The sequence below is a fragment of the Gavialis gangeticus genome, unplaced genomic scaffold (genome assembly GCF_001723915.1).
Source record: "Gavialis gangeticus isolate Ggan-Ray unplaced genomic scaffold, GavGan_comp1, whole genome shotgun sequence".
In the NCBI taxonomy this organism is placed as follows: Eukaryota; Metazoa; Chordata; order Crocodylia; family Gavialidae; genus Gavialis; species Gavialis gangeticus.
The window spans coordinates 165,823,458-165,842,509 of record NW_017729022.1 but is presented as its reverse complement, the minus strand read 5'-3'; the positions used below and the strand labels follow the sequence as shown (position 1 = coordinate 165,842,509).

General features: G+C 40.5%; 1 protein-coding gene across 7 annotated transcripts in view; it reads left to right on the top strand.

Moving 5' to 3' along the window:
* Nucleotides 1–19,052, top strand: part of ESRRG (estrogen related receptor gamma) — a 617,448-nt gene that overhangs the window by 487,981 nt on the left and 110,415 nt on the right. Inside the window, exon 1 of one of the 7 annotated variants that reach the window (XM_019516461.1) lies at nt 17,130–17,252. The exons of the other annotated variants lie outside the window; for them this stretch is intronic. Within the exon in view, the coding sequence (XP_019372006.1) occupies nt 17,222–17,252 (31 nt within the window). The 5' untranslated portion in view covers nt 17,130–17,221. Of the gene's footprint in view, nt 1–17,129; nt 17,253–19,052 lie in introns of those variants that run through there. 7 annotated transcript variants of the gene reach the window in all.

The following is a 19,052-nucleotide window of genomic DNA, read 5'->3' as shown; positions in this document are numbered from 1 at the left end:
CTTCTTGAAAAAAACTGATTAATATGAAGGCTACCTTGTCAGAAAATAGCTATTTTATTATGTCCTAATTTTTATATCATGATATCCAAGAATTCCAACTGTTGATTTCCAGGACAACCCAATAGAAATCCAGTTTTAAAAACCACTACTTGGGTTCAGAAGCAAACTTTTTAGCCTAGGTAAACTTTTACCTACTGATTTTTCTAAAGAACCTCCTTGTGAAAAAGAGGCATATGGTGCAGCATGTTGAGGGACTGGATAACAGGCAAACGGTAAGCATATCCTAATGACTTAACTATTACAACACCCAGGAAAAATAGGGCTAAGAAACATATTTTTCTAGGATTATGCAGTAATATAATAGATACATGGTATTTGCCTCATTGGATCAGGTAGTTAATTAGAATTCTAATATCAGAGACTGAGACCTGATTTTTTTTTAGTGAGAGCATATGTCAACAAAAGTGAGGCTAATGGTTGTATGGATATGGACATGCATGGTGAGTGGTGAAAAATCCTTCCTTTTTGTTTTTTAATTCTCACAATGTTAAAAAAATAATAAGGCATGATCCTGTAATTATTTTTCTTTTAAAATACTAAAAGATTTCACCTATTGAATCTTAATTCAGTCCTAATCCTTTTTGGCTAGAACCGGTCTAATGCTGCCAGGCTACCTGTATGCTGATAACATTTGTTTTAATTACTTGGAAAGTTGAATATCCACCACCCAGCAACATCTACCACATCATCGATCTGAAGTAAAAAGAAAGGAGAAATTACTTCTCCCTTTTTCATTCTGTAGATAACTGGCGTCACAAAATGAAGCTGGTAGGTAGTAAGATTAAAACTAACAAAAGGAAGTTTCTTTTCACACAGGGGGTAATTAAAATGTGGAACTCATTGCTACCAGATGTTGTGGAAACTGACAGTTTAGCCAGATCCAAAAAGACATGGAACAAATTCTTGGAGGAAAAGGGCATCAGTAGCTACTGAGCATGGGATTTAAGAATACAGCCTCTGAATCAGAACTTCCTAGACCTTAAATGCTGGAGGCTGCATGAGAGAGAGGAACAGTAGAAACCATCTTGGTCATACCCAGTACTGTCTCCCTTTCAGCATCAGCTCTGTCCCACTGATGGGACACAGGATCCTGGGCAAGATGGACCTATGATCTGGCACAGTAAATGCCAATTATGTTCTAGAGGGGCATCTGCAGATTTGGAAAATGGTAGAGATGGGATGCTCAGGCCAGACAGACATGAATCGTTCTTTTACCTGTCCTGCTATAGAAAGAAAGTCTTCCTTGTCCCCAAAGAGCAATTTGAAAAAAGGTTTCATAAAAAGAAACTTGTAAAAAAAAATTATGACCTTTGTATAGACTGCCACATTTTGAGTATTTCCTGAATGGAAATGGAAAAAAAATATGTGCTGGGGAAAAGTCAGCATGGGTTTTGTAAAGGGAAATCCTGCCTCACCAGGCTGATGGAGTTCTTTCAGGTCCTTAACAAGCATGTGGACAAGATGGACATAATATATGTTAAAAAGCTTTCAGAAAGGTCCTTCACCAAAGACTTAAAAAAAACTGGGCTATTACAGGATTGGAGAGAAGGGTATTTTGTGAATTAAGAGCTGATTAAAATATAGGAAGCAAAATGGTCATTTTTTTCAGGGTGGAGGGAGGTGAAAATTGGGGTTCCTCAGGGATCTGTGCTGGGCCCAGTTTTGTTCAACCTTTTCACTTATGACCTGGAAATGGGAGTGCATGGTAAGATCTCCAAGGGCCCTGCTGCATGGGACACTTAGCACATGTTTTGTTTCAGTCATAGTAAATGTTACTGCGAGTTAGAACTTGTTCTGAGCAGGCATGTAGTAATGCTTACTACAACCTGGACAGGACTGGGGCTAGCTGTGTGATCAACAGACAGATGTTTGTCAGTCCCAGGTCTGTGCTGGTGTTTTGAACTAGCTCTCTTGGGGTCCCAGGACTGGGACTGACAAACGGCTGTTGGTTCCTGTCCTGGCACCACACTGGAGCCAGTGAGGACCAGTCTTCTTATCTCTGTGGAGCAGTTCCACAGTTGCTTAACACAGGTTATCTAATACCATCCAAAGATACTCGTTCTGTGAAAAATACTAACCTTACTGTCATATGATAGCACTTAGTATGTTTTACTCCTTGAACATGCAGATGCTGTCATGTTAAATACAGTTAACATGTCTTAAGGGCAACATGCCACAAGACCCTGAGTTTGCAGATGATATTAAATTATTCCAGGTTGTCAAATCCCAAGCTGATGGAGAGGAGCTGCAGAAAGCTCTCAACAAACTAAGTGTGTAGGCGAAAAATGGCAGATGAACTTCAGTATCAACAAGTGCAAAGTAATGTATGTGGGGGAAAATAACCTCAATTATATGTATGCAGTGCTGGGTTCTTAACCAGCTGTTATGCCTCAGGAAAGAGACCTTGGACGCATTGTGGATTCTCTGAAAATGACAGCTCAATGTTCAGTGGTGACCAAAGACTCTACTGAAAATGTCGGTCATCTTTAGAAGAGAATTGAAAACAAAGTAGAATACATAATCAGGCCACTGTACAAATCCAAAGTGCACCTGCATCTTGAATACTGTGTGCAGTTCTGGTCTATGCATCTCAGAAAGAATTAGAATTAGAAAAGGTATAGAGAAAGGCAACCAAGATGATCAGGGGAATGAAGCTGCTGCTCTACCAGAAAAGACTAAAAAAACTAGGGGTCTTCATTATGGAAAGGAGAAGACTGAGGAGGGATATGATAGAGATCTATAAAAACATGCAGAGTCTGGACAGAGTGAATAGGGGATTGTTATTCAACAAATCCCAGAATACTAGAACTAGGGGACATCCACTGAAATTAGCCAGGGACAAGTTTAAAGCTAAAAAGAGAAGGTTATACAGCCTGTAGTTAATGTTGTAGAGGCAGATAGGGTAGCCAGGCTCAAAAAGGGGCAAAACAAGTGCTGTTCAACCTTTTTGTTTGGAGGGCTGGATGGGTAGTGCCTGGTCCCTCTGTAGGTCAGATCCAGCTGGTGGACCCAATTCAGCACCTGGGATGGATGCAGCAGGGCTCCATCCAGCTGTGCAGAGGAAGGCAGGGGGCAGCCCAGTCCTGATCCAGCTGTGCAGAGAAGAGGGCTTGGCCTGGCCCCAACCTGGCCTTCAAGGAAGGAGGGGGCATAACCTACCTCTGATCTAGCTACACAGCAGGAGGGATCATGGCCCAACCCCACAGGAGGAAGGGGGCATGGCCCATCCCAATATGATGGGGCAGAGGGGAAGGGGGTCTGGCTCTGCCCCAAACTAGTTGCATAGGGGAGGGGGCTTAGCCCGGCCCTGATGGAGGAAGGGAGGGTGGCCTGCCTCAACCTGGCTGGGTAGAGGGAAGGGGAAGTGGTGTGGTCCCTCAGAGGGGGCCAAAGGGGCATAGCTTGGCCCCTAACCAGCTGTGCAGGGGGAGGAGGAATGGTCCAGCCCCACAGGGAGAAAGGGGTGCAGCCCAGTCCCACCCTGGCCATATAGAGGGAAGGGGCTAGAACCCAGCCCTGATCATGTCATGTGGGGGTCATGGCCTAGCTCTTACCTGCTGTGCTGGGCTTGGGATTTTGGCAGCAGGGAGGGGTGGCAGTATGAACTACTGATTCTCGGCTGCCAAATTTTCCAACCTGTGGGGAGCCCCACAGACCAGATGCCAAGGCTCCGTGGGCCACATTTAGTCCATGGACTCAAGGTTGAGCACCCTTGGACTAGGCAAATTCATAGATGACAAATCCCTTAATAGCTATTAAACAGAACAGTAAGAGATGTAACACCTGCCGTCTCTAAACCAATGATGTTGGACGCCAGGGAAGGAATGGCAGAGGATATATCCTGCTCGTTTACTTTCCCTCTAAAGCACCTAATCCTACTATTAGGAGTGGCAGGACACTGGGTTAGGTGGACCATTGGTCTGACCAAGTAAAGAAATTATATTCTTATGTTCTAATACTTTCCTTTGGCTTTTTGTGGAAAGAGGGTAACCCTGTGTCTTTCAATAAGTCATTATTGGCAATGAACATGTAGGGGCCTTTGCAACAGTGTCCTGTCACAATCCTGTTGAAGTCACTGGATGTTCTGCCTGAGTAAGGACTTCAAAATTCACTAAGATGAAGCAGCGGGTACTGCAAGTGCTGTCTTATTGAGTTTTCTCAATGTCTGAGAAGCACCCATATTTCCATTTTTCCCCCTTGGAACTATAATACTTTTCTTAATTTTAACTGATCTCTTTTTTTAGAACATGAATGTTGGGCATATCATTGAAGGTAGAAAAATGGTATATGATTGCAGCTAGGAGATAGTCTAAAGCGTTTTCTTGTATATTTTCCATTAATGCATATTAATAGTAATAGAAGCTCTTTATGTTTTACTAAGGACAATAAAATCATTACCACTTCACTGTTGCTGTTATATTAACGAGGGATTTCCGTTTGAAAAATCTCTCTTCAGCAATCTCCAGTAGATATACAGATCAATCCCTGAATTTATCTAACAATAAATTACGCACTGCCTCCTCCTCTCCTCTCCTCTCCTCTTTCCCCCAGCCCCATCCTGCTCTGTAACAGAGATGAAGATTCTGAAGCTGTGTAATACCTCACTCCTTTGAATAGCTTATTCAGTATCTGGTTACTTGGAGTTGCTCCTGTAAGTGAAAATACTAAATAACTATAGTTTAAAATAACTCCTGTAGTGACCTACTCACACTACACCCCCCTCCCCCCCGCTTTGCTTTGTTATTTACCAGGTACATTAAAATTCGCATTTAAATTTCAAATGAGCTAAATACACCATTGCTTTCAAATAAGTGACTGATTTTGTTCCTCTCATGTTATATTAATATTAATATTATGGAGTCTTCCATACCCTTGCTTTACTTCCTGACTATCTGATAATTGGGTTGGGAGTGTATACCCAGGGTCATCTTGTTTAGCTTATCTGCACAAGAGAAAGAGTGGCAAATAATAAGGGAAAGCAGCAATAAAATGGTGAAAAAAATTGAAAGGAAGATTTAATCTTTGACCAATTTGAAACATATCCCAGAGAATCCGTGGAGAAAAAGATAAAGTGTGACTATGAGTAAGTTAACTAAACACATTACAGTGTGTGAGAGCAAATGGAGTTAGTCCATTGTACATGTTTAATTTCCTATTAGTCTCTGGCGTTTACTACTACAGTCTGAGTTGGGGCATCTGTAAATTCAGTTAAATACAGTGCATTGTCTAAACATATCACAGCTCCAATCAGTCACCCTGGCTGCTGATAAGAAGCCTCTTGTATTATTGAATCTACAATAGGGAGGCTCTGCAGGCACAAAGATAACAGCTAGGTATTTCACTTTAAGTATGAGAAAAAACAGTGACTCGCCTTTGCTGCTACAGCTTTGACATTTATTACTACCCTCTGATTTGTTTTATACTACTGATGTGAATTTGCTTTCAGGTACTTTATATCTGTTCTTATTCCTAACTTAAGACCTCTATCTAGAAATGGTAAGGAAAAACAAATAAACTAAAATCAACTTTCATGTTATTACATAGATAGCAACAACTCTAGCACTTCCTCTTTTTTTTTACCACTTTAAAAAACGTTGTACCGATTTTCACTCTTCTGTATGAAACGTAAGCTTTTGTTTGTCCTTTTACCATTTTGCTTGTTTTGTGATAATGTCATTTTGATGACATCCCTTTATAAAGAGACATTTGTATGCATGATCCTTAGACAGCATGGGAATCTGGCTATAATGAAAGGTGGCTTCATTTTTTGCTGTAGTTTTTAATAGGGAAAATAAACATTTTTCGCAGAGACCACTAGCCTGGAAAACACAAACATGTTTAAAATTTGCTTACATATTACATATGTTTTATTTATCTTTTTGCATTGTTTTATCTGTATATGCTTATGTAGATCGGAATATAGTATTTGCTAATATATATACCAGGGTATACCCATATATATATTGATACTGTATATGATGGAGCACTAGCATTGTCCAGTATTCAGGGTACCTAACACTTCCCAGTATAAGAAACTGCTTTCAGTTGCTTATAACTCTGATAAACTCTAAGTGTTCAGGTGGAAATTTTCCATGCCAAATGTCTGCCTCGGGGAAGTCTGGCCTGTTGCCGGTCAGGCTGGTTCTGAATTCAGGTCCAGGAACCTGAACTGAGAACAGGGCTCTCTGTGAACTCATGCTGGGCCCAGGCAGTGTGGAAGTGAAAGCTGCCTGATTTAAATGCAAAGGGGACAAAACTTGGCTGTGAGGGGGAGAAAATAAATAAGTAGATTTGGACAGACGGCTTTGTGGGAGGCTAAAAGAATGAGAGGCAGAGAAACTGGATTTTCTTATGAAGGAGGAGACCAGGGATGGCTACCTGAATCAATTGCTGCAAGGTAAAAGAGAGGTAGTTAGCCTTAGTCTTAATCTGAACCATATCTTTAAGACCTATGTGTTCATTTACCACAAGGTAAGTTAGGGTGCATTGGCTACTCCAAAAGTACTGGCTGTGCGCACACCATTGCCCCATGGTAAATAGGAGGTAACTTACCCCCCTTTATCCCATTTTCACCCCTACCATGGGATATGAACATGCCCACAGGCTGTTACTTTGGATTAGGTAGTGTGTTGAAAGTTCACATCCTATCTTGCCTTTCAGTAATTTCTTTATGTAGCTAAACCATAGAACAGGCTGGACAAGGAGACATTACTATCTGTAGAGTACTGGGATATATATTGGTGATATAGAATAGCCTTTGAGAAGACTAATTATTCTATGTTCAGAGGTGGGCTTTAATTGGCTACAGCAAATAATGTTGCATAAACTAATTTAATTTGAACATTTCCTAACTTTTGAGTGCTTGATTTTGCAGTCCTTTTAATGTTCTTCTAACTGCAGTTCTCTGTGTGTAATATATCATTTATACATACATACATACCCCAATTGTATAATTAATGATACACATATATATCTATGTTGTAACCATTTAGCTGAAAATATTTATCTACAATCTGATAGTGGATGCTTTGTAATTGTTACTGCCTATTTGAGGTGTGTATTGACGTTATGATTAAAATAAATAAGATGTTTATTCTTAGTCTTTCACTATTAATGCACTTTATTTGTTTAATGGGACATATTTCTGTATCTTTTCCAGTAAACTGATCTAAGTAATGGAAAACCATCTCGTTGACAATTCCTGTAGCAAAGAAATTCCATGGTTAGGCTTAAATTCCAGCATCTAGGCTCAGTTCACATTTTTATATTTAGATGTATTGCAGGATCAGGGATATATGTGCAGCTCCCAGGTTTCAGAGCAGGCCAGGAGAATTATACATTAACACTTCGTATTGCCAGGTAAAAGACAAGTGTGAGTCACCTGCCAACTTTGTGCTCTCCTAGACTGGCAATAGCGGCACTCTCAATACCGAGAGCACCCAGAATCCAGTATCTTACAGGTGTCTGTGCAGCCTGGAGCCAGCAAGGTAGAAAAGCATGTGTTTAACTTTAAGAACATGCTTAAATGCTGCTCCATGCAGCAGAGCACTGAAGCATGCTCAAAAATACATTGTTGAATTGGGGGCCTGTATGATGATATAGGGAGGAGATTGGTTGGAATTATGTCTAGTCATCCATTCTAAAGGAGGGCGGCTTTAACGTTGAACCTTGAAGACAGCTGGGACATGAAGGCCCCCAATACAGTAGTTAAAAAAAATCTTGTCTGAGCCCTTTATAATACATAGACCAGGGAGTGCATAATTAATACAACATAATACTGTTGGCTATTTTTTGTTGCCTTGAACTAAGACACATACTGTTATTTCCATTGCACCACAGAGCCTTTGCAGTGCTAATGTTTATGCTAGTTTGCAGGATCACAGTATGTGGAGCTTATTGTTTGTGATGCAGTGAGCATCAAAGATGTGACTGTTGTGGCAGGCTAGTGCATCTGCTCATGCTGTTAAAGGCACACTTAATGAAAGAGAGAGGCTTTAAACAGCTGAAGATAGAAATGGGAAGAAGAAAGAGGCTTAAGGAGATGTCAGGTCAGAAGATTGTGAAGGATGTGGGGTGTTGGTTATAGCTGAGGAAAATAACACCCAAGACTGAATAGAAAGAGTAAAGCGTAAGATAGATTGCAAAAGAAATGATTGAGAGAGGTGGCCAAAATGTAGGGACAGGGTTCAAATGGGCCAGAATCTAGACCATCAGTTTAAACCATCAAAAGCATTGCCAGTTCTGTTATAAGGCTGTTTCAAAAGACAAAAGATCAAAACATCTGTATACATATGGGTAAATTCTGTCTCCAGCACACCAGTCAACTACCAGACTAGGTTCTGTTCAGGGAGTGCTGCGGGACTAGGGGAGAAACACGTTCTTGTAATCTCAGGTTTATAATACTACTCCTCTGTCTTCATGTCACCTTTATACATTGGAATGGCCAGTGGGTTAGACACAGGCTGTGATGTTTTAGGCTCTCAAACCCTTTAGAAAGCAAAGCTTCACTGGTTCTGCTGGGTTAGGACTCTGTAGTTATTCCAGGAGGCCAGTATTTAATAGACTAGTAGTCTGATCCAGTATGAACAATCTTGTAACTATAATATTTTAATATTGCCTTTTAATCTCCACACTCAGATCACTTAGACATCAAGGGAAGTTGTGCCATAAAGAAAGGGAATTATATGACCCTTAATTTGAAAGTTACACAAAGGAATTTATCCACAAAATGTAAATTCAAATCATACATTGGTAAGCACTATGAGAAGAAGAGGTACAGGGTTTTTTATTTCCTCCTGTTAAAACCATGGAAGCCAAAGTCATACATGCTTAAAATTTGGAGAAAACTAGGCAGATCAGTGAATGGAAGCAGCCCTGCAGAATCCCCACCTGGCATGTGTAAACCAAAGTTAATCCCAATATTTATACATACGTACATACATCTTTCTATCTATCTGTCTATCTATCTATCTAGTTTTTAGTATATATTTTAAAACCCCTTAAATCTTCAACATATCAATGAGGCTAAGAGGCACTAAAATATATTGCCCATTGCAATTCTCTCAGTTCTTACAAGAGGGAGCTGCCAGCTTCATTCTTAGACTAGATAGGAAATGAAGATTTGCCAGAATATCTGTATTACTTTTTTAAAGTTACCTCTGTTTTTTTCATTATATTTTCAGTATAATTAGTTTAGCCCTGTAAAGCAGCTATTTTAGGCTAGAGAGACTAGTTATCCTGTGTGTTAATTTAATTTAGAGCCTTTTTTTTTTCCAAATAGAAGCCTGGATTCAGATGTAGTTTATATAAGTGAAATTAGTTTGGTGGTGCGATCCAGCTCTTGTTAGGATTGTGTCCATATCACAAAACTAACATCCAAACTGGCACATTTCAATACCATTGGCATTCTCTGCACCAGAGAGACCGAGGAGTACCATACCCCGCATGTTGCAGGTCAGGACAGATGTGTACTGGCAGAACTGTTCATGAAGCTTGCATAGTATCTGTTTGAACTGGCCCATTGGCTAGTTTTTAAATTCACTGGAACTCAAAGCCTGAGTAACTGGGCTTGCCATGGGAATTGGTCATGGCTTGCCGTAGAGATGACCACACTGAAGCCATGCCTTGCAGATTGCTAACGGTAGAATTCCTTTGTGCAGCCTCCTTACAGTTGCTGTATGGAATGGCACCTTGTGTGCCAGCTCCAGAGAGGTTACTGCAGTGTTGGGATTGGCCCTGAACATTTTATAAATCTGAAAACAAGCAACCAAACAGGCACAAATAGATAAATCCTTGAAAGAAGTAACTTGTTTTAGCTCTGGCCCCAACAAATTCAGTAAAATGCTAGAATTAAAATGTCCTGCTGTCCAGTGTCCGTGTGTCAGAGATGCAACTGCTTCTTTCCATGGGTTGGTTATTGCTATTATCACATGTACCATGCAAATTACCTAGAGATTTCCAGAAAGGCATTTGCATGAAAACAAAATTAACACTGTGGATACAGGAGGAGAAAAGAGGGAGGACTTTATAAAATGTGGGAATAAGGCAAGATTTGGGGGGCTGACTGTCATCTCTTACAAGGTAGCATAACAATGCTCTGTACTGTGCAGCATACTTAGATTACTATTGCTGACATTATGGCTTTTTTTAAAAATCAAATGATCAAGGAATTTCTTTTTCCTGGAGAAGCTCTTCAACTAGCTGGTAGTAGTGTTTTGGCTTGTTAAATTGTTCTTTCACGGTTTAGGTTTTGTTAACAGACACGATTACTGGTTCTGTATGCTTTCCTAATCCCTCTTCAGACTGGTGCATCTCCAACCCTACCAGTTTAATTAACACAGAAATTCTCATATTATTTTGGTGTGCTGATTACAGGCAAAGACTAAGTGGAAGTCAGTTTGGTATCCCAAGAGATTTCAGTGTTAACAATGCATAGGGGTTTTTTCTTCCTTTTCTCCTCCTTCATGAACTCCAGATAAGCAGCAGGCCCCAGCTAGATTTCATTACTATCACGCACTCTTCATGGTCATCTTTTAATATTTGAAAGGATCATTTGTTAACTGGAAATGGTCAATTTTTTTCTTTGGCTTTTGAAATATAATTTTCAATTTTTAATTTGATTCATTTAGATGAAATCATTAATCAGGGTTGAAACTGAGTTAATTTTCTGGAAAATAAATGAGGTTGTTAGAGTGAACATTATTAAGTGGGCTCTTTGCAAGAAAGGGATAATAGCTGAAAATATGGAAGACTGAGAACTATAGCAGTTGAGGGATAAAAAACAGAAGTTTTTTTTATTGCTAAGTGTAGTAATTTTTTTAAAAGGACTTAGGCATGGAGGAGTGTTTTAAATGTAAAAGTATTAAAGAAGCATGGCAAGCACTCTATTAAATATACAGCAGACTTAAAAACTACAGCTCCCCCAAATCTAAGTTTAGCTAATGAATTTCTTAGGTACTTGGATACTCTTAAAGTTTAACAGATAAATCTAGGATGCGCCAGTGCTCTTCCAGGTTTTGAGCCAGAGAAAGCTGCTCTGGTTATAAATCAGTAATAGAGTGGTCATATGAGCCAAGAGGCTCACTAAGCACTAAGTGGGTGACCATTAAACCCATTTCACAGTCTGACCAAGATTCAAATTCTGGCCCGTTGAGGAGAATCTGTTTTATTCATTCTCCGTGGTGTGCATTATGATGAGAAGTGATTAGGATAGCCAGCACAATATCCTATAAACAAAAACTAAATAAGAGGATTAGGCTAGATAAGTTGCATTTTAGATTTACCAATCAACATAATTTAGTTTGCTATGGAATTTGTTGTTTGTGGTCATTTTTTAATGCAACGTACTTCCTGCTTCCTCTCTTCATCTTCCAAGTACCGCAAGTTTCTTTTAATAGATACAGCTGTCTGCTCTGTTCAGATAGGTAGAATTTTTTTTTTCCTTTCAAGCGTTCCAGTCCTTGCTTGAGTTACTGTAGCACTAGGCTCTTACTTAGGTTAGGTACAGACATTCAAAAAGCCCAAGGCAGAATTATCTAAGTTATGTGGTTTTCTGTAAGCGGCATAGTTTAGATTGGTGGTGAACACAATGCACATTTGCCTGTTGGTGGGTGGGGAAAATCCTAGAACAGGTTCCACCATTTTCAGTCTGTGTGCTGAATTTCTGTTACAGGTATGGACCAGTGTTCAATGATTTATACCAGTAAAAGTGTAATGTCTATATCTGGCCGTAGTGACAACAGTAGGTCAAAATTTTAAGGAGGGCATTATCACCCTTTCTAGCTCCTCTTTCATTGCACATGCATTCATTAATTAAGAACACTTCTGAAAATTTCCAAATAGCAAATAGTGCTTTTACATATATTACCTGGCAAGATACTACAATGGGAGTCGACTGATTACAGCAGCTCACAGGAAAGCATTCTAGTTGTTGAAACTAAATAGGATTGTGGATATAAATGGAAATATAAATTTTATCTATATTTTTTCTTTCCATTCTTGTTGTATCTTGTTCAAAAAAAGGAAGGAATTAATTATTTGTGCTGGGTGGAAACTGAAATTAGGTTTCATCATTACTTTTTCTGGTTTTAACCTTTTTGAATACATGGAAGAGAAACTGTATCATGGAATAACAGAAACTCCCGAACTCCCTCCACACAATTATGAAGTCCTCTGTAGTCAATTAGTCAATTGCAATTAGTTAGTACTAATGGGTTTTATATCCGGGCTGTATTGTAGACCCTACATGCCAATAGGGGCAGCTTAATTGGAAGGACTGGTGAGGCTACAGCATTATATAGATATCCTGAGGTGAAATTTGGGGCAACAGAATTTCAGTAGGCACAGTCCTGCGCTGCTAAAGTTGATGGGAGTTTGCAGTTGACTTCACTGGAAGAAGGATTGTGCCTAGGACATTTTTATACTTTTTCCTAGTTTTTGCAAGAAAGCAATATACATATGATCAGTACAATGAGTAGTTAAACCAGTAGCTCTTACTCTTTTTGGAGTTGAGACAACCCTCCATTACTTTTGTGAATTGAGTGGTACCCAATTTCAAACACAAATTTGCTTACCTCCTTGCAGAAGGTCTAGGCATAGAAGGTAAAGGATCATCCAGGCAGGGACAGCCTAAGCCTGTGCTTACCTAATTATCTCCTCACAGCTCACTTGTCTACTCGCACCTTTTGGCACTCTTCAAAGGATCTGGTGGCACCCTAGGGTATCCCAGCACCATGGTTGAAAATCACTGAGTTAAACCAATGTGACAAAATTGCCACCACCAGTGGCAGCAGCAGCAGGTGGCAGCCCTCAGAGTGCTTGTGGTGCTGCCGCCCAGCGGTGCATGGCTTCAGCCAGAGCTGCCGATGGTGGCAAGGAGCACAGCCTGCCTCTGTTGCGCAGGGCTCCATGCGGCTCTCATTCAGCTCCTGGCACTTGCGCACCAATGGGGGAAGTCTGATGCAATGGAGCCAGCTGCCTTCTCTGCCACATGCAGCTGTGGGACTCCATCAGAAGAGGCAGGAAGCCCTGCCTCCTGCTTGGATGGTGGCAGCTGGCTTTGTCACACAGGGCTAGTGCTGGAAGCTGCACGTACACCACGCAGAGCCCCACATGATAGAGGAGGGCCTACTGGCTGTGCTCCTTGCCACCATGTGCAGCTCTGGCTGGAGCTGCACACTAGTGGGCGGCAGCACCATGAGCACCATGACAGCACCCTCACACATATATACACAGCCCGCAATATACCCTACACACCGCCCACACACAAAGCCGCCCCCATCACAAACCACAGATGCACACTGTTCCACCCCGACCACACCCCCACACCCAAAATACAAGACTAAGACTTTATTTTTTATCTATTATGCAATCACTTCTATATACAGTACACAAACACAAATAATGACAAAAATATTTTTTGTAATAAAATTCAAATACGTTATATTAAGTGTTTGCCTTTTACTGTATGGTTTGGGTTTTTTCTGGTTCAGGTGGCACCCCCCCCCACCTCCCAAAAGGAGTACTTTCAGGTCAAGGGGAGGGACTTCTGGTGGCAATGGTCAGGGGTTAAGCCAGGGGCAAGACTTCTGGCCCCAAGATGGCAACCAGGGGACAGGACACCTGCCAAGGGGCAGGGCTCCCCTTGCAGCCCTCCACAGCTCACCAAAATTCATTAAGCAGCCCTCGGGATGAAATAATTGCCCACCCTGATCTATCTTACTCCAGCCCTGGGCTTCAGCTGAGCAAAGAGGGTTAATTCTTTGCTTTCTTTCTCTTACCAACAAATGAGTCCTAGATGCAGACCAGTAAATAGTCATTTACTTAAGCAGATATTTTACCCAAAGGCCTCTTGTTGAAATACTAGTGCCCTGTACTGCTACACTCTGTTTTTCTGTCTAGCCAACTCCTTTCAGTTATGATAGACAAGTAAACAATATTTTAAAAGCTAAGTGGAAAAGGAGGGGAAAGCTGTGACCAGTAACATTTTATTTTGTTGTGGAAGAAGGCATTTGGTGCAATTCTTAAAAATCCAGCAGTCTTGTTCAAGGCAAGCATAGCAGCTAACTATTGAAACTCCATACTAGTAATTCCACTGAACAAGAAAAAGAAGCTTTCTAAAGGTGAATCTGTCCCTTCCTATCCCTTACACTTTATAGCAAACTTGATATGAAGAAATGTATGCTCATACATTACCGAGGAAGCCACTGACTAGATCCTGCCAGTTCAGATCTGGCCCAAGTCATACCATAAGCATACAAACATATGCCACTGATTGCAAAAAGATTAAATTTTGTGACTGTTTGGATGAGGTACCTGAAGCTGCAATTCACTTACTTTTGAACTGACTACTCTCTGATGGGATAGCCATCTGCCCTGCATGTGAAATGCTCAGCTCACATTTGGCTATTGATGGTAACACTGGCTAGCAGTGTTGGCTGTGTGGCATATAAGGGATTGAGAGTATACAAATAAAAATGAATTAAAATGGCTATTTTAAAAAGAGACTTCTAAAGCTTTTAAAGGGAAAGCAGGGGCTAGCAAGCGTAATAGCCCTGCTTCAAGTTCCTTATTTCAAGCGAAACTTCCTAGTTTAATTTTAATCCTTTTCAAAAGCCTTGCTCCTACTTTGAAGATAGAACACCGCCCCCTCAAGCTCTGAAGCTGAGCAGTGGCCCTTTTTGTTTTCACAAGCTGAAAATAAAGTGTTCGCGTGAGCTCATTTACAGAGAGTGGAGTTGGCAGCCTTATCAGGAGAGGAGAAAGGAGCTCTGAAGATGAAAAGCTATCGCTGTGACAGAAGTCTTTATTAGGTTGGGCAGTAATGGAATGTGGTGTACACAGGATAAAGTGACGGGTACCTAGAGCATTTAGGGAAAACTAGAACAGTAATCATGTTTTATGTTGTTCCTAGTCTGGCTTCCTTGGTGATCCTGTTGACCCTGGGGGATGTTTGCAGTAAAAGGGGAGACTCTATGTAAATAGCATATGATGGCTAGAAAGAAACTAAAGTTAGTATTAAAAAACACACCCCGCTTGCTCTTTGAGGAAATGGTGACCACCAAAACAACTGAGTTAGGAACAGAGAAAGTAAAAATATGTCATTATGTAAGTGATGAAATTGCCCAGGAGTCAAGGTTTTCCCAGCTTTCCACTGTAAAGTCAAAGGGGAAAAATATTTCCCCTGCTCTTCCTTGGCAAGATCAGGTGGAGATCACTTGCAAATCTGTTTGATGCAATCATTATTATAACATGGACAGAAATGAAGGTTTCTGATTTTGAAATTGAAGTTTCTCAAGGTAATTTTCAGTACAGTACTTTTACAGTATGAAGTCATTAAACACATAGCTGCGTTCAAATAGCATAATATTAACATAAAACATTTACTTTGTTCTACTTGACTGGTTAAATAAAATATTACCTTTGAATTGAAACTAAGGGCAGAATTGACTTCCCTTCCTTTTAACTGGAGATCCCTTTTGCAGGTGGAAATCTTACCCATAGAGCAGAAACATCTGTAGGGCAAATGAAGGATCACTAAGGCCTCCAGTTTGAAGCCTGTAGAAGTCAATGGAAATCTTTTTATTAAATTCATTTTGCTTTACATTTTCCCAGGTAAAAATAACCAAAAACTACAAAATACATATTATATTAAAATAAATGTCCTCCAAATTATAACACTGACTCAAATTCTATTAGTTTCACACCACATATTTCAATACTGTGGTCTCTGCATGTGAAATTCCCTATAAAATGTAATTGGACAGTAACATGCATAGGACTGCAGTCTATACACATGAAAGCATGTTAGGAGAGCGAGAGCCTGTTTGTTGCTGTATGCACACATTTTGTAAATATAACTTAAAAAACATTTTTAAAATGTAGCCCATTCTTGCCAACAATCAGACAGGCTGCTGTCCTGTGAATATTTATTGAACACTACAAAAACAGCACTGGCATTCCACTCCTGCTGTCCCTGGACCTTATATTTGGAACTCTTACTTGGGCTTGCTATCACTTACTATTTAAGTAGTGACATTCACTTCAAAGGGACTGTCTGCATGAGCAAGCACTAATCGCTGCAAGTAACAGAGTGCACAATCATAGGTTTTCTATGAGGGAGTGTTCCTGAAACTGGATGGTTAACGCATTTCAGCATGTCCACTCGCTGACCTGGCTGCTGCACATCTTGAGCAGATTATTTGTGCAGTGAACAAGAAGGCAGTGCACTGGTACCTACTAGTCAAACCCCACTCCCCTGCGATGGGTCTTTTCACAGTTTCAGATGCATGCTGAAACTGGGATGTGGGACTAGGAACATGCAATTGCAACACTTACCCCTAAGGTCAATTCTTTACTAATTCACAAGAAGTGAAAATTACCCCGGTGCAGATGGTCCATGTACCTTCCAACTCCTTAAGTACTCTTCTAAAGGCTTAAGGGGACATAACTGGGGCAAAGCTCTTTGCTAACTCCCTCTGTAAAGGTATATAGCACCCATTCAATGGTGGTGACCTGAATTTGGCCTGCTATAAATTATTGATGAAAAGGGCTTCTTCACATACTTCAGCATCACTCCCATTGACTCTGATAAGAGCAAGATTGGATCTTTCAACATTATTGCATAGTTAAGGACCTACCAAATTAAGCATTTCACTATTTTGTGGAAACTGCAAATGTGGTAGGTCCCCTGTGAAAAAGCCAGGCCCCTATGAATAAGCATGGGGACTTTGAAAATGCGGGAAAATGGAGGGGAAGGGGTGGGGGAGGGAGGTGGAAGGGATCTGCAAATAGAGGTGGGATGGGATGCCCTGATATCCTGAAGCATTGGGGGGGGAGGGAGAGGGGGGAAATTTTCACGGTAGAGTGTGGTAGCCCCCACCCACATCTCTGGTTGGCCAGGGGCTCCCAGAAGTCCCACCCTTCCCTGGAAATTGACAGGTGACCATCTGTAAATCTCCAGGAATGGGTGGGAGGAGGGCCCCCCATGCCTCTGTTTAGATGAGGGGCCCTGGAAGTCCCACCCCTCCCCAGAGATTAATAGGTAGTCATCTGTCAATCTCTGGGGAGGCGCAAGACTTCCATTGCCCCTCAGTCAATCATACATGTGGGGGGACCCACTGTGCTCCACTGTGAAAATGGTGCCGGATGCCATGCCAGGACAATGAAATCTGGAGGGAGCTTCCATGAATTAAGTAGGTCCCTACATACAATACATCACCTTTGTGCTCAGAACAAACAAATACTATAATTCCACAAATCATCATCATATTGTTCCTAGGCCTTTTTATTTTGCTTAAGAATTTGGGGGTTTATTTATCTTCCCATTCATTCTGCTGCTTTTCCATCTTCATTAAGGTTTATCTTCTTTTCCCAACCCTGGATTGAAGCCACAGCACTTTTGTGTAGAAAATAGCATACTCACAAAACAAAACCTTTAGAATTAGTTGTACGTTAACTAAAGGAAAAAAATAGATAGCTAATTGTTACTCTGGTACTTATAAATTTCACAGCTGCTATGAAATTCAAATAAAGACCTGCAATGCTTTTATAGACATCTCTGGCCCTCAATAAAAACAAGAAGGCTTCACTTCAAGTTTTGAATTGCTTCTTTTAAATGCCTTTAAACAATAGACCTATTTCTCCATTTAATTAAAACAGTAAAAGTTGTGCTTCAACTATACAGATTCACTGAGAACTGTAATTGATTTGGTTCATTTCTTTTTTTTAATCACAATTAACAATAAAGCACAGCACATTTTGGTTAAAGAGCTGGGAAATAACAATGAAAAAGAAAGATAAATGGCTGTAATACTGCTTACATTAATTAGGAAGGTATGTTGAATATTATTTGTGCTGGAAAAATTCTACAGTCAGTATTTTAGTGGCATGGTTTTAGTGGAAGTGTTGTCTGAGTAAGGATCCCAGGTCCTAGTTCATAAAGGAAATTGTACAAAACTAACATATATCTATAAAAGATCATTTTATGTACATTGACAGCTATAGTCAAATTTTTATATGTCCTTATGTATAGAAACGCATAAATGTAGAGCAGTGGTTCTTAACTTTTTTGGATTTGAGACACCCCTCATTAAACTTGAGGCACCCCTCCATTCAAAAACTAATTTATAGATTAAAGTGCTTACCTCCTTGCAGAGGGGCTTGACTGTGGGAATAGGGGATCATGGAGCAAGCCTCATGTAGTTGATTTTTCACACACAATATGGTACATTAGGACTGCACATTTCCTCACTTGCATATCCAGATTAGGATTAGGATGTTCTGATATGGCAACTCACATTTTGAGAACTGGGTTGGTGATGTAAAACTTTCAAATTTCATTGAATTTAAAGAATTGAAGCAAATTTTTACAGCTTTTTAATGCCTTTTTTCCTGAAGGAGGTGACAGAGCAAGCGCCATAATGACAACAGTGTTATAAAATGGGTGTAAGTGCTTTGCTTTCCTTTTAGAATGACTTCTACTAGGACTCCTCCCATCATTCAAGCAGATCATTTTAAATCGTGGCTCGGTAGCCAAAAATGAAGTAAACTTGAATTTAAGTCTGATCTTTTTTGAGATGTGTGGACCAGTGCTGGAGTTGCTGACAAACTCATGTTCCCGTCCCACTAATATAGTGGGTTGTATAGTATATACAATATAGTTGTATAGTATTAAACAAATGTATTGTGGGAAGGCTTGGCCTTCCCTAGAAGTGCTAGATTGGAGGCAACATGCAGATAGACCAGTGGGGCAAATCAGTGCAAATGGCAAATTTTCTTTTCTTGATCCCATGTGTGGTTTAGAATTGGAATCATAGAATCATAGAAAATTAGGATTGGAAGGAACCTGAGGAGGTCATCTAGTTCAACCTGCTCATCAAAGCAGGACCATTCCCACCTGTATCATCCAAGCCAAGGCTTTGGCTAGCCGGGTCTTAAAAACCTCCAAGGATGGAGATTCCATAATGTCTCTGGTTCCAGTGAATCCTGGTAAG